Raw genomic sequence first — 14,965 nt, 5'->3', positions numbered from 1 at the left:
AGCAAAGAAAAGTGGGACAGTCAGGGATATGAGTACTGGGAGGCTAAGCATACAGCAAAGAGAAAGGTAGCAAAAGAAAAGACGTATACTGAGTGTGCGAGGTTGGACACTAAGAATGGAGAAAAAGATTTGTATTGATTGGCTAGGCAGAGAGATTAAGCTGGAAAGGACGTGCAGCAGGTTAGGGTGGTTAAGGATAGAGATTAAAATGTACTAACAAGTGAAGAGAGTGTGAGAAGATGGAAGGAGTACTTTGAAGAGTTCACTAATGTAGAAAATGAAAGAGGAGGCCAGTTAGTGAATCAAGAAATGCAGAAGATTAGCAAGGAGGAAGTGAGGGCAGCTATAAAGAGATTGAAGACCGGAAAGGCAGATGGTCCTGATGACATACCTCTGGAGGTACGGAGATGTCTAGGAGAGAGGGCATTGATGTTTTAACCAGATTGTTTAACACAATCTTCGGGAGTGAGAGGATGCCTGAGGAATGGAGAAGCTGTATGTAGCTGTACTAATTTTCAAGAACAAGGGCGATGTGCAGAGCTGCAATAACTACAAAGGGATAAAGCTTATGAAGCTTTGGCAAAGAGTTGTTGAAGCTAAATTAAGAAGAGAGGTGACAATCAGTGATCAGTTGTATGGCCTCGTGCTGAGAAAAAGTACTACAGATGTGATGTTTGCTTTGAGTGGTGATTAAGTATAGAGAAGATCAGAAGGAGCTGCACTGTGTCTTTGTGGATCTAGAAAAAGCATATGATAGGATGTCAAGAGAGGAACTGTGATACTGCAGTATCACAGGAGTGGCAGAGACGTAGTTGAGGTTGGCCCAGGACACGTATAGGACAGCATGACAGTGGTGAGGTGTGCAGTGGGAGTCACAGATGGGTTCAAGGCAGGGATGGGGTTACATCAGCGGTCAGCTCTGAGCCCTTGTTTGCCACGATGATGGACGGGCTGACTGTCTGACCTGATGAGGTTAGGTAGGAGTCTCTGTGGACTATGATGTATGCAGACAACATTGTGACCAGTAGTGAGAGCAGGGAGGAGGTGGAAGAGAGTCGGGAGAGAAGAGGAATGAAAGTCAGTAGACTTAAGACAGAATGCATGTTTGCGAATGACACTTTAGAAGCAAACATCACATCTGTAGTGTTCTTTGTCGGCTGCTGAGGCTTCTTTCTGAGGTCAAGCCCTTCATCTTTTAATAACTGGGAGAGTTATACACACTTTTATTACAACTCAACTTATAACTATTATGAAGCCCTCAATGTTGGTGCAAATCAGGCCTCCCTTTCACACCTTCAACTGGTCCAAAATGCCGCTGCTCACATTCTTACCAGAACCCACAAGATGGAGCATTTGTGGCCTCCCTTCACTGGCTTCCTGTGTGTTAGGACTGATTTTAGGATTTTATTGGATGTTTTAAATCCCTTAATGGACTGGCTCCATCATATTTTGCTGACCTCTTAACACCTTATGTTCCTGATCAGCTTCTGCTCCATGTTCCAAAAACATGGAGCAGAAAACAAACTGAAAAGTCAAATTAATAACAATAATTATAATAATAAAATGCAGAACAGGAGGGGATCAAGCTTTGTGCTGAGTTGAACATTTCCATTTCATGTTAGTGATTTGGGGTGTCAGAGCAGAGAGGCAGGAAGCTGCAGCAATTCAAAAATAGTGGTCAGAAAGTGGTGGTTTGTTTCAGTCTCAATGTTAAAAACACAATAAAAACAGTCACATAAGACACATCATCTCACAGGCTTCTAGTCACTAGTCAGCAGTCTTCCACAGCATCCCCTGGGGTCACAAGACCACCATCCAGGGGTGGTTGGGTGGTTGGACGTGTCCAGGGGACGTTTTCTACCATGGGGTCGTCATGGGGTTTCTGCGCCTCACCGACGTAGTTAACTTTGTTAACATTTACTGTGAATTAAACATAACAGTATCATTGGTGATTTTTTTTTTTTTAATGATTTACAGTCCAACTTTTGGGTATTCAAAACCTCTCTCTGTCTTATCTAAATCAAAATAAAAAATGTCCTCGAGCTGGTCCTCTTTGGCCCCGTGCACTGTCTTCTTAATCTCTTTAACCGAGTTGGAGGGGATATTTAGAGGTTTATATTTTTTCTGCAGAGGTGGAGTATCTCCTGAAATGGAGCTGTAGGTAGAAACATGAACACACAAGGAAGCATGTTAGTGCTGTGTTTAGTGCCACCTGAGGGCACCGAGGAGGTCCTGAAGTTGACAGCCTGGTGTTCAGAGAACAACCTGGCACTGAAAACCATGAAAACCAAAGAAATCATCATCATTAATTTCAGGAAACACAGGACTGACCCAGCCCCTGGAGAGGGTCCACACCTTCAGGTTTCTTGGTGTCCTCATCTCTGCTGATCTCTCTTGGTCAGATAACATCACTGCTGTTAACAAGAAGGCTCAGCAGCGACTTCACTTCCTGAGGGTCCTCAGGAAGAACAACTTGGACTCAAACCTGCTGCTGACCTTCTACCGCTCATCCATTGAGAGCCTGCAGACGTACTGTATCACAGTATGGTACGGCAGCTGCACTGAGGCAGACAGGGGGAGGCTTCAGGGGGTAGTCAAGACAGCACAAAGAATCATTGGCTGCCCTCTCCCCTCCCTGACGGACATCTACACCTCCCGCTGCCTCAGCAGAGCCAGGAACATCATCAAGGACAGCTCACACCCTGGCTTTGACCTGTTTGACCTGCTGCCCTCTGGCAGGAGCTACAGGAGCATCAAAGCCAGAACAAACAGACTCAGGAACAGTTTCTCCTCCAGAGCAGTCACCACCCTGAACTCTCACACTCACCCACTCTAACTGTGCAACACCCACATCTCTGTGCAATATTATAATATTCATACTGAACAATATCTATCACTCATATATTGTATAATAGCCAATATTCATTCACCAAGTGCAAAACTCACCATCTTCATTATTATATGTATACATTCATTTCATTTTTTGCAACGTATATACTTTTATATAATCTCTTATTATCTGTATATTTTATACATACTGTTTTATTTTCTGTATATTTTTAGATTATAATAGATTATTATATTTTTATTTTAGAAAGTCTGACTTCTCTTCTGTAACACACCTGATTTCAAATAAAATGGTTCTTTAAAGGAAAAAAACAAACATTTCAGCCTGCTCTTCGCACTTCTTTGCCAAACTCAACTTCTGCACCATCTGCTTGCTGCCAAGCACAAGATCGCCGGTTCGATCCCAGCTCGGGGCAGCAATGCTAGCTCAACTTAGCATGACAAAACAATCAAACAGAACCCCTGCTGCTGCTGCTCTTAAAGAATGCTTAAATAAACTTCATCAAACCGTCTCATATATCTTTGTGCAACTGTCTTTCACATTCATAGTCTACACATATTTATTCATGCAATTTGCACTACTCTCGTGCACAATGCCACTCTATTACTTTTCTTTAGCTACATTTAAATACTTTTCTTCTGTCACTCTTGTGTATCATGTATAGTTTAAGACGATGCAAAATCCCTTTATTAGTCCCACTGTGGGGAAATTCAGTGTAGCAGCAGCAAAGGGATTGTGCAGAGGATACACAGTAACTAGGGGACTTTTGTTAGTGTGTGTGTGTGTGCTGTGTGTGTGTGTGTGTGTGCGCGTGTGTGTGTGTGTGGAGGGGGCGACAGGAGGAGAAGAGGTGAAGGAGCACAGTGGCGCCTAATCAGCGCCGTTCCTCCGTTATTGATCATATCATATGCACAGCTGTTAAATGCACAAAATGCCCACTACAGAAATCATTTCCCCGCATCAAGGCGCCCCTATGCATTGCATATAGTGCATACCCAGTTCTTGCGCAACTCAACACATGGACCTGACATCTTTTATTTTTTGCTCTTTTTTTCTTTCCCAATGATCAGCACAAGCCCAGCAAACAGGGAACAAAGGAGAATGTTTAGGAGGAAAATATGACCACAGTTGGGAAGTGTACCTATAGCAGGAGTTTCCTACACTTCAACTCATACAAGGCATTTCAACTTCAAACTTCATTTGACTTCTCAAATATGACTGTGTTGGTCTGCTCTATGATATATTTAAGTGAAATTGCTGATCCGACCAACCAATGATTCCTAAAGGAAAATGATGCAAATTATGAGGGTTGCCCAAACTTTTGCATAGCACTGTATAAGCACTTGAAATTTGCAAGGTTTATAACTGAAATAATATGCAGACAAGAGAGAGAATGTGAAAATGGTGCTTTATTCTCAAGACACAAGCTAAAATATTGCATTTCTTGTTAAAGTGGTTACTATTAGTTCCTTAGAAATCCTTGGTGAACTGCTGCTTGTGGTGAGCATGCAAAGAGATCAATCTGAAGCCAACTCACAGCTCATGTGTATGCATTTGTTCTTTGGATAGGAGAGCTCTTGGTGTTGATTACCTAGTCAACCAGAGTGACTGAGAGGAGACAGAGGACATGCTGGAGGATGTGAATGAGGGCGAGGAAGAAGGCCAAGATGAGGGCTTGGAGGAAGACCAAGCATTTAATGTCAGTGTGTCAGCATCCAAGGTTCTCTGCCTCATCTGAGCTCACTGCTGCCTCATCTGAGCTCACTGCTGCCTCATCTGAGCTCACTGCTGCCTCATCTGAGCTCACTGCTGCCTCATCTGAGCTCACTGCTGCCTCATCTGAGCCTGTGTCTTTGGGATCTCCTGATGAAACAGGGGTGAGTAAATACACAATGACCTACAACAAACAAAGCACTCTATGTGCCTTTTATCATCTCACACTTGGTTCCTCCATGTTTTTTATTGCGTTGGTTTTTCAGGCTGTGGATGACTGTGGCTTGCCAGGCATGGACAGAGTGGACAGCTTGGCAGAGTATCTGCTGGAGCCGAGGAAGCAGCCCTCACTTGCCCTAAAGAAGCAGCAGGTCAGGAAGATTTTGCTTGTTTGATCTGTGTAAGTGGGTGAATGAGGCTTTTAGTAGGAAGCACTTTGAGTGTCCAGAAAAGCACTATCTAATTAACATGAACATCTTTCTCATTTATTTAGGCAAAGAACAGTGTGGCACTGTGGAACAGCCTGCTGGATGATGAGAGGCAGAGGGTGGTTTTTGCTGCACAACACCAGAGCAGACTGGTCACAAGGAGATTTAGATGTGCGAAGAAAAGGCAGGAGTTTACAGCAGGAGTGGAGAGCATGAAGCGGCATGCCCTCACCACCACTGCAGCACTGGCCCAATGGCCAGATTGCTGGCGCCTAATTGAAACCATGTTTGTTAGGCTCTGTGCAATCCACCGTGGTCCCAAGAAAAAGGGCGCTGGCACACATTTGGCCCAATGGGACAGTTATGAAGCACAGCAATATCCAATTAGTTTATGTCAGCCACACCAGTCTTGTTCAGTGTCATAATAAGAGGGTGAAGAGGCCGATAACGCTGTAGTGATGCAGGGTTTAAAAGTTGCAAGTGGCCTGACTGCAGCAGGTGACCCTCTCCCTGGTGCCAACATGCCCCTGCCATTTGCACCACCCCAGCCAGGTCCACGGCACCAATATGTCCTGTCCAGCAGCACTGTTGGCCAGGCGCAGGGGAAGAGAAAGCGTTTGGCTGCAGGTGCAACACCTGGGGCTTTGAGACAGCGTCCCCAGAGACAGCTCTTCTCTGCTCCACCTTCACAGGCGCCTATCCTGGTGCCTGTCCTTCTGGCACTTGTGCTCCTACTGCGTACTGTCCCTCTTCAGAGACTCTTACAAAGGAGCAGAGGCTGCAGGACATTAAAGAAAAGAGCAAAGAGTGCTTACCTCCCTCCCAGAGGTATGGACACAATCATTAGTCCGCTTTCCCAGTTGCATGGACATTGTATTTATGTCCATCGATTTCTCTCTTCTGCTCTTTGTTTTTATTGTCTATTGCAGAGTTGTACATTAATGTTTCACTTGTTTTATGAATAAAATGTGTTGACAAGAAAAGGTTTTACTTCTGCCCTTTATTGTTTAGAATGGGGATTTCAGTGGCTGCCAAATAAATGCAAAATTAAGAAACATCACTCACATCTGACTAATTTCAGACTTTTTACACTCTGCAGTATTAGCTTGAAACCATCCATCAATTCTCTTCCACTTATCCTTTGTTTCATAACAGGGGTGTTCTTAGCTGAATTCATTTGACCCTAGAGATAGAGCCACGCAGTGCTCTGTCAGGACAAAAATGTGAGAAAGTGAAAAAGAAATCAGTGCCAGGGACCAGATCAGCTGCTCACCAGCAGTGAGGAATGAAATAAAAACATATGTTATATGACCAGAGCCAGAGGCGTGTTACGAGGCCCTGATCACTGCACGCTATTTACCTGTGCTAGCAGGTGGAGAGCCCAAGCAGCACAAGCAACTATCATAAGCATATATGCCCGTTAGATGGCACTGCAGATCACTCAAACTGAAAACCTACCTCACGGCCATTTTATTAAGTACACCAAGCTAATACCCCCTTTTACTCTCAGACCTGTCAGCTCATTGTTATTAGCGGCTGGTGTTTGCGTGCACTGAAAAAAATGATACTTTGAAGCAACTTCAAAAATGAAGTTGTTACAGCTAAATTTGTTCGTTTTTCTCAAGCTTAAAATTCACTACAAACCAAAGATGTGCTTTAAAAGTAGAATTTCTTTCTTAAGGTGAAGCCAAAATTCTGCCACAATCAATTAGAAATAAAGAGATTTTTTTTTTTTGAAGGACCAAATTTATTATGGTGCATTCTTAAAACAACAGGTACCGCTTATGTACAAAAAATACAAAAATAGATAAGGCAGTGAAGTCATTTAGTGCAACAGTTGCTAAATGGAAAGATATAAACACACTATTAAAAAAAAGATGCAAACACGATTGTCCTTCCAGGAGAATCCTCACTGAAGCCATCTTCTGAAACCTCCTTAAAAAGATGCTGAATTGAAGCTCAGCTTTAAAACATGAGACTTTTAATGTAGTTTGTCCCTTGTTCGATAATAATATTTATTTGGTAAAATAAGGCTTTTGAAAATAGTGAAATAATTGCAAATTGATTGTGTCTTCAAATAATCTGTGATAGTTGTGTTTTCCTTTGTAAATAAAATCTCTAAAAACTGCAATCTGACCACTTTTTCAAACAATATTATTTGGCAGTGATTAGTTTATTTAGAAAATGTGAAAAGCTTTTACTAACTTGTGACAATAACTTGATTATTTTCAACAAAAACTGAAAAATTACAGGGTGGACAAAAATGTGTTAACTGCTGACATGAGTAGATTTATTAAGAGCTTTCTCAACAAAGGTGAACATTACAAAATATAAATATGAACATTCATAAGCTTTTTGCATCACAATTAAGATCTATAATAGGCTCTAATGTGGCAAAAGGAACAAATTGTTTCTTTGGGCGCCACTTCCTCAGTTCTTCATTGTATCGTACATAAACTCTCTGCATTTTTGTCTAAAGTTGTGTGACTGTTTGCTTGTGTCCAGTTGCCATTTGACTAACATAATCTTCCAGAGGGCAGCACAGTGGCGTGGTGGTTAGCACTGCTGCCTCACAGTTAGAATGACATCCAGAAGGTCTGGGTTTGATTCCACTTTGGCCCAGGCCTCTCTGTGGGGACTTTGCATGTTCTCCCTGTGTCTCTGTGGGTTTCCTCCCACAGTCCAAAGACATGCACTTACTGGGGTTAGGTTAATTGGTCACTCTAAATTGCTCATAGGTGTGAATGGTTGCCTGTCTCTCTGTGTTGGCCCTGCGACAGGCTGATGACCTGTATAGGGTGTACTCTGCCTCTGGCCCTATGACAGCTGGGATAGACTCCAGCCCACTTGGGATAAGCGGAAGAGAATGGATGGATGGATGGAATCTTGTAGAAACAAGGATGTTAGTTAAAAAAAAAAATCTCAGTTGTACTGATGCATTTCTCCCACAGCAAGTTAAGGCAGCAGGATACTCGTCTCTCTTTTTTTCCATCCCCCCCCCCCCCCCCCCCCCCCCCCCTTCTCTTTCTCTCTGAGCTCAGGGATACCTTTCTTCTTCTTCTTTCCAGTGTTTCTGTCTTCATCTCTTCCTCTGTCTGGAGCAGCATCTTGGTGTTCCCAATATTGCCGTGCTGTCTCTGCTCCACCTGGACTCACTGCTCTAAAAAGACAATACAAAACTCACCAATGATTGACCCTTTTTAGCAGTATGAGCCTAATTTGAGAAAAAAAGTTCAAAGAACTCTTAAATTATCACCATCTCATCAAAATATGTAAAAAAAAAAAAAAAAGAAAATCCCAACAATGTCCACCCTGTCATGTGGGGTTTGGTGACAGGGTGGACATTTTTGGATTAATTTAGTATCTAAGAAGCACACAGTGGACCATCAGCTACCAAAGTTATTGGTTATTGAAGGAGACCACATGATGTTTTCAAAATATATTTAAACTTTCTGAAAACTTTTTCTGTTAATCAGCTTTTCCTCTGACAGGGTGGACATGTTAAGGTTGACCACATCTAACTGCCAACACAATGACCTGAAAATAAGGAAATATAAGCGTAGCTGCTCACTGTAGCTGCAGCAGCTGTTTCAGCCTCCATTGAAGAAAGACAGATTCAGGGTGCTGATGTTACTGATTTCATTAGATGGTCTCTTAAAGGGGCAATTACTCCATAAAACTAAACACTGCACTTTAATGCCATTTGTTTACAAACCATCCGTTCGTGTATTATGGGATGCATGGTCTCTACTGCAGCACAGAGAGCTTTCATTCACATACAGGATCAGAGTGCTCTGCTCTTCTGCCACTATATCGTACTGTTGCCTGAGGTATTGTTAAACGATCACAAGCTGAAAGAGGCGCTCAGAATTAACAGATGTTTTTAACACAAAATGAACAAAGCAGTGAAGGTTCAGAGGCTCCTTCAGACCAACACTGTCCCTCTGAGTGGCACAGATCCCCAACGGATACCGACGACTCGCCTCAGGGGACCGAGCGCAACCAGGTAAACAAAGGCGGCGAGCCGTCGGCTCACGGCCGCGTGAAACCGCTGTGAATGCTGGGAGATGAAATCACAGCTTGGGTCGGCTCGTCAGCTTGAACTTCAGGTTCTCTGCCAGCTTATCCAGGAACTCGAAGGTGTTCAAGTAGTCGGCACGCGTTACACTGCAAACAGAGGAGAGAGCATCAGAAAACAGATGCTTGTCAGCACCAAAATATTATAAACTCTCAGAGATAATTATGACTAATTTGGGCAAATATAAAGGTGCATGTATGAAGCTCAGTTCAGTCAGCTTGACTGTAAAAGAAGAAGATTGTTTTTTCCACCTGCAGTCATTTAGATTTGATGGCCTGGGGCAGCATTAAGGCCCATTTCTCACATGAATACGTGTGGCAGCTGTTTCCAAGACAAAGTGATTAAAAGAATATTAATATTACAGCTGTGCTGAGCTGCATCAGGGTTTTTATATTAGTGCTATGTGAGTATTGGCCTGCATCTTTCCTGCCCTGTTAGCAAAACTGACTGTAAAAATATTCAAGAGGCTGAGTCTGAAAGGCCAAAGCTGCTTCTGGCTGCTCCCTTATTCACAACAGGTCACCAGCTTAATGTTGCTAAATAACATTAATGCACAGTAATTGACTGGGGACCAATTTTTATTGGCTGCTGAACAGCAACAGTGTTCTCAGCAGCTGGTGTCGCTCACAAAGAGAAACAAAATATGAGAGAAGAACAGAAAGAGTCCCATCACACAGAACTCACTGAAGATCCAATCCTCATGATTCTTCTGGACCACAAAAGTGAATTGTGTCTCTTTTGTGAGTAAATGATAGGAAGAGGTGAAATATATGAAACAAACATTTGCTGTGTTCCATTTTTTTTCTATTTCTTTTGGCAGGTGTTGTTTACTGGTGAGCCTCATCAAAGACTGATGAACATCCACCACTGTAGCAGTTCCTATGTTGCAGCACAGAAGGAAACACACAACAGGTCACCTTTAAAAAGGGCTCACATCGATTTAGGGAGGGGAAAAACCTGATGGGGACGTCTGCAGTTTAGCTCCATCACTATGGCGCTGTAATAAATGTGCACAGTGTACAGTGTGTATGACTAACTTTGGAAGGCCTTTGATGCAAGGAGCCAAATCTTTGGTCATGAAACCAGCCTCGATGGTCTCGATGCAAACGGCCTCCAGCGCCTCGGAGAATCCTCGTAGTTCTGCATTGTTGTCAAGCTTCGCCTGGTGAAGCAGGACCCACGTCCACGCAAAGATGGAGGGTGTAGCACACACACACACACACACACACACACACACACACACACACACACACACATACACACATAGAGTGACAGGGCAGGCTTTAGCTAATTAATCCTTAGAGATAAGATGACATCACCAGAAAGAGGGCCTACCAACGGGGTTGGTGGAGGTTTCTTTTCCCTGCTGGTGTTGTCTGTAATGGCGAGTCACTGTGCCACGGGCAGCCTCTGACTCGACTGTGCGCCCATCAGGACAGACGAGCACACTGGTCATCATACCCAGGGAGCCGTAGCCTAAAACACAGGGACACACAAAACCACATCAACATCTGCATGTCATCAATCTACAGAACAATTGTCTGCACAGTTCTTCACATAACTTCTGATGCACTTTTTTCAACCAACCTTGTGCCACAGAGTCAGACTGAACATCTCCATCATAGTTTTTGCAGTGAGTGGCCCCACTCACTGTGGCACCCCCCCCCCCCCCAAAAAAAACAAACAAAAAAACCAAAACAAACAAACAAAACAAAAATCGGAAACCTGACAGGTCCATAAATACTCTGAGGAAAGCATAAAAAATGCTATTTGATTTTATTTTTTTTTACTTTATTCTTTTTCAAATGTTTCTTGGAAAAATAGTGTTGTGTACATCTATATTATTGCATGTATAATTTACAAATGTATAGGTTTTATAATCATAAGACATGAGCAAACCACCAAACAAAATGGTTTGAGTCATTTATCAAGCATAATGACCATGTCATTCCAGGGCTGTACGCTTACTTTATCAGGTGGCTGCACTGGTACTAGCTGATATGTTTTGATATGTTTTATTTGGTCGAAAACATTTAATACTGGTCAACAATGCGTTTATGTAGGCCGTTCAGAGGGGGGCGGGGGGAGCGCAGTGACGCCGTGTTGCGCCTTCAAAATAAAGAAGTGGGTAAACTACTTAACAGCCACTGCTGTAGTGCAGAAGCACCTGCAAGATCCGTGAGCGTCTGTTTGAAAATTAAACGATGACATCATGAATGGAATTTTGGAAATCTGCTCCCAGGTCCAGAAGTGACGTCACAATGAAACAAAGGCATATCTGCAGAAAGACAGAATTATGCTCTCAGATCTGCTCTACCGTTGGAGAGGTAAGCCCACTCTGCTGATCGGATAAAACTGTTTTTACTTACCATTTCTGTTTATTCTAACTGAATTGTGCTGTCAAAGACTAAAATTACTTTCCTAGCATTGTTTTTTCCATGTAAATAACAAGGAAAATATCACCTGTTGCTTTAATCAGATTAATGAAGTGTCTCTGTAAGTTAAATGTGTGCATGAGGCACGGAAAGTGTTTCCTTCGTAGTGCGAAGTTACATTTTGATTGAAAGTCTGATGTTGATACTTTTCAACACTAAAAACACTGTTGGTACTGTTTAAATATGAAGGAATTTTCGTATCAGTCATTTACAGGAGTTTTTCGGTATTTCTTCTACAATGCTTTGCAGGAGCAAGAGCCACAAAAGGACGGAAAAGTTAGAGGGAGTGCAGCCATTAAAGTGACAGGCTTCATTTGGAATTTGGACTCTGGAGCTCTGTGAGTCAGGTTTGACATGACTTAAACATTATAGTTTAGTGAATATTAAAATTATTCGTGGCTATAAGACCACCAGTTTTGGCCTCCGGTGGCCGGACAAAGACCAGTATTCTCTGGGGTTCAAACAGCTGTTACTGCTAGCTAGCTAGCTAACGAGTTAAAGTCAGTGAAACCTATAAGTGAAGAGAGCTTCATGTTCCTACAGCGATAATAACAGGAAGGAATAATTTGGGATTGTAATGTAAGTTCTATAATAAAACTTATGTTTTACAGTTACCTTTATTTTACACCAGGGGCGGCTCCAGAATTAAACTCTTCCCAGTTTTACTCTCATACCTTCCTAACTGATGCTAACAAATGCTAACATTGGGTCCTTAAATTAAAGACCACTAGTTAGCTGACCAGCGCAGACTACTTTGCTGGTTAACAGCCTACAATTATAAGTTAATTGAAACGTCTAATTATTTTGTACTCAGCACTTTTATCATTTTGCCCATGTTCTCGCATATAAAAAAGTTTAGCTAATATTTGCAGACATACACCTTTAGCCCTTGTATGTATAACTGCCAAACTCTTGTTTTAACAAGAGTGGTTTAAGTAGCTGAGCATGTGGCATATTTTGTAACATTGTTGAGCTGCTATGATTAAATCATAAATACATTGTGATTTTAAAGTATAAGCTCAGTGCTGGGTTAACTTCAGCAGTTATGGGGAGGCTGACACATAAATGATTATGTCTGTATGATGCTTTTAACTGTAAGCAGAGATTTGTGTGTCTGTCTTCAGCATTCAGATCCTTAGAGATTATTTGAAAAATAGATCAACAGCTATCACCAAATCAAGCTCTCTAAAATGCAAAACAAAATCATTTGTGGCAAATTCATATTGTCATGAAACCCTTTCTTTAACTGCATTTGAATCCATTTAAAGTATGTAACCTTTTCCTGTATTCTGCTGCCTTTGTAATTCCAGGGAGCAGAACAGGAGCGGGCAGAAACAACGAGCAGCTGGGTGGAACACATCGGAGAACAGAACAGATAAGGGACCACCCTCCTTTCCCATCTTCCTTCTTCCCCATCTCCTTCCCTCCCTATCTTCTTTGCTCATGCGTCCAATCTTTAATTTCCTTCCTTCCGTTACTCCCTTCCACTCTCCCTCCCTTCCTCCATTTCTCCTTTCTTCCCAATGTTCCTCCATCCCTTCTTCTTTCTTATCTCCCTCCCTCCTTGTTTTACTTGCTCCCTATCTTCCTATCTTGCTACTGATCTTCCTCTCCTTCACCCTCCCTGTCTTCCTCTACTGTCTCCAGTCTCACTTATTTGATTGTTTCCAGGCTCTTTTCTCATGTCCTTTTCTTTTTCTCCAGTCTCCCTTTGTTTTCCTCCAGGTTCTTTTTTTTTTTTTTTCTCCAGGTTGTTTTATCATGTACTTTTTCTTCTCCAGGTTGTTTTATCATGTACTTTTTCTTCTCCAAGTTATTTTATCATGTCTTTTTGTTTCTCCAGGTTGTTTTGTCATGTCCTTTTTTTTTGTTTGTTTCTCCAGGTTGTTTTATCATGTCCCTTTTTGTTTCTCCAGGTTGTTTTATCATGTACTTTGTTTTGTAGTCCAGGTTGTTTTCTCATGTCCTTTGTTTTTTTTCTCCTCCAGTCTTTCTTTTTTTCACTTCAGGTTGTTTTGTCATGTACTTTTTCTTCTCCAGGTTATTTTATCATGTCTTTTTTGTTTCTCCAGGTTGGTTTATCATGTCTTTTTTGTTTCTCCAGGTTGTTTTGTCATGTCCTTTTTTCTTTTTCTAGTTTGGTTTATCATGTCCCTTTTTGTTTCTCCAGGTTGTTTTCTCATGTCCTTTGTTTTGTTGTCCAGGTTGTTTTATCATGTCCTTTGTTTTGTTGTCCAGGTTGTTTTCTCATGTCCTTTGTTTTTTTTTTCTCCTCCAGTCTTTCTTTTTTTCCCTTCAGGTTGTTTTATCATGTCTTTTTTGTTTCTCCAAGTTGGTGTATCATGTACTTTGTTTTGTAGTCCAGGTTGTTTTCTCATGTCCTTTTTTTCCCCTCCAGGTTGGTTTATCATGTCCCTTTTTTTTCTTTCTCTAGGTTTGTTTATCATGTCCCTTTTTTTTCTTTCTCTAGGTTGGTTTATCATGTCTTTTTTGTTTCTCCAGGTTGTTTTGTCATGTCCTTTGTTTTGTAGTCCAGGTTGTTTTCTCATGTCCTTTTTTTCTTTTGTTGTTTCTCCAGGTTGGTGTATCATGTCTTATTTGTTTCTCCAGGTTGGTGTATCATATACTTTGTTTTGTAGTCCAGGTTTTTTTCTCATGTCCTTTTTTTTTCCCTCCAGGTTGGTTTATCATGTCCCTTTTTTTTCTTTCTCTAGGTTGGTTTATCATGTACTTTTTTTTCTGTCTCTAGGTTGTTTTGTCATGTCCTTTTTTTTTTTTTTTTTGTTTGTTTCTCCAGGTTGTTTTATCATGTCCTTTTTCTTTCTCCAGGTTATTTTGTCATGTATTTTTGGTTTTTTTCTCGTCCTTTTTTATCTCTCCAGTTTGTTTTATCATGTACTTTGTTTTGTAGTCCAGGTTGTTTTCTCATGTCCTTTTTTTTCCCTCCAGGTTGGTTTATCATGTCCCTTTTTTTTCTTTCTCTAGGTTGGTTTATCATGTCTTTTTTGTTTCTCCAGGTTGTTTTATCATGTCTTTTTTGTTTCTCCAGGTTGTTTTATCATGTCTTTTTTGTTTCTCCAGGTTGTTTTATCATGTCTTTTTGTTTCTCTAGGTTGGTTTATCATGTCCTTTTTCTTTCTCCAGGTTATTTTGTCATGTATTTTTGTTTTTTTTCTCGTCCTTTTTTATCTCTCCAGTTTGTTTTATCATGTACTTTGTTTTGTAGTCCAGGTTGTTTTATCATGTACTTTTTTTTTTTTCTCTAGGTTGTTTTGTCATGTCCCTTTTTTTTCTGTCTCTAGGTTGGTTTATCATGTCTTTTTTGTTTCTCCAGGTTGTTTTATCATGTACTTTGTTTTGTAGTCCAGGTTGTTTTATCATGTACTTTTTTTTCTTTCTCTAGGTTGGTTTATCATGTCCCTTTTTTTTCTTTCTCTAGGTTGGTTTATCATGTCTCTTTTTG

At 41.3% G+C, this 14,965-nt stretch overlaps 1 protein-coding gene and 1 long non-coding RNA gene across 2 annotated transcripts; one reads left to right on the top strand and one right to left on the bottom strand.

Annotated features, from left to right (window-relative positions):
• Positions 1-9,062: 9,062 nt before the first annotated feature.
• LOC115790063 (isocitrate dehydrogenase [NADP] cytoplasmic-like) lies at positions 9,063-10,991 on the bottom strand. Its single transcript, XM_030743717.1, has 5 exons — positions 10,967-10,991; positions 10,655-10,717; positions 10,403-10,543; positions 10,105-10,267; positions 9,063-9,156 (listed from the first exon to the last, which is right to left on the bottom strand). Exons 1-5 carry the CDS (start codon positions 10,989-10,991, stop codon positions 9,063-9,065), a joined length of 486 nt encoding a protein of 161 aa, XP_030599577.1.
• Positions 10,992-11,373: 382 nt separating this feature from the next.
• LOC115791228 (uncharacterized) lies at positions 11,374-13,232 on the top strand. The gene is made up of 3 exons (XR_004020849.1): positions 11,374-11,394; positions 11,752-11,840; positions 12,813-13,232. It is a non-coding gene; the product is annotated as an uncharacterized LOC115791228 (long non-coding RNA).
• Positions 13,233-14,965: the final 1,733 nt, after the last annotated feature.

The sequence above is a fragment of the Archocentrus centrarchus genome, chromosome 13 (genome assembly GCF_007364275.1).
Source record: "Archocentrus centrarchus isolate MPI-CPG fArcCen1 chromosome 13, fArcCen1, whole genome shotgun sequence".
Taxonomy (NCBI): Eukaryota; Metazoa; Chordata; class Actinopteri; order Cichliformes; family Cichlidae; genus Archocentrus; species Archocentrus centrarchus.
This window is presented reverse-complemented; position numbering and strand designations above follow the sequence as displayed.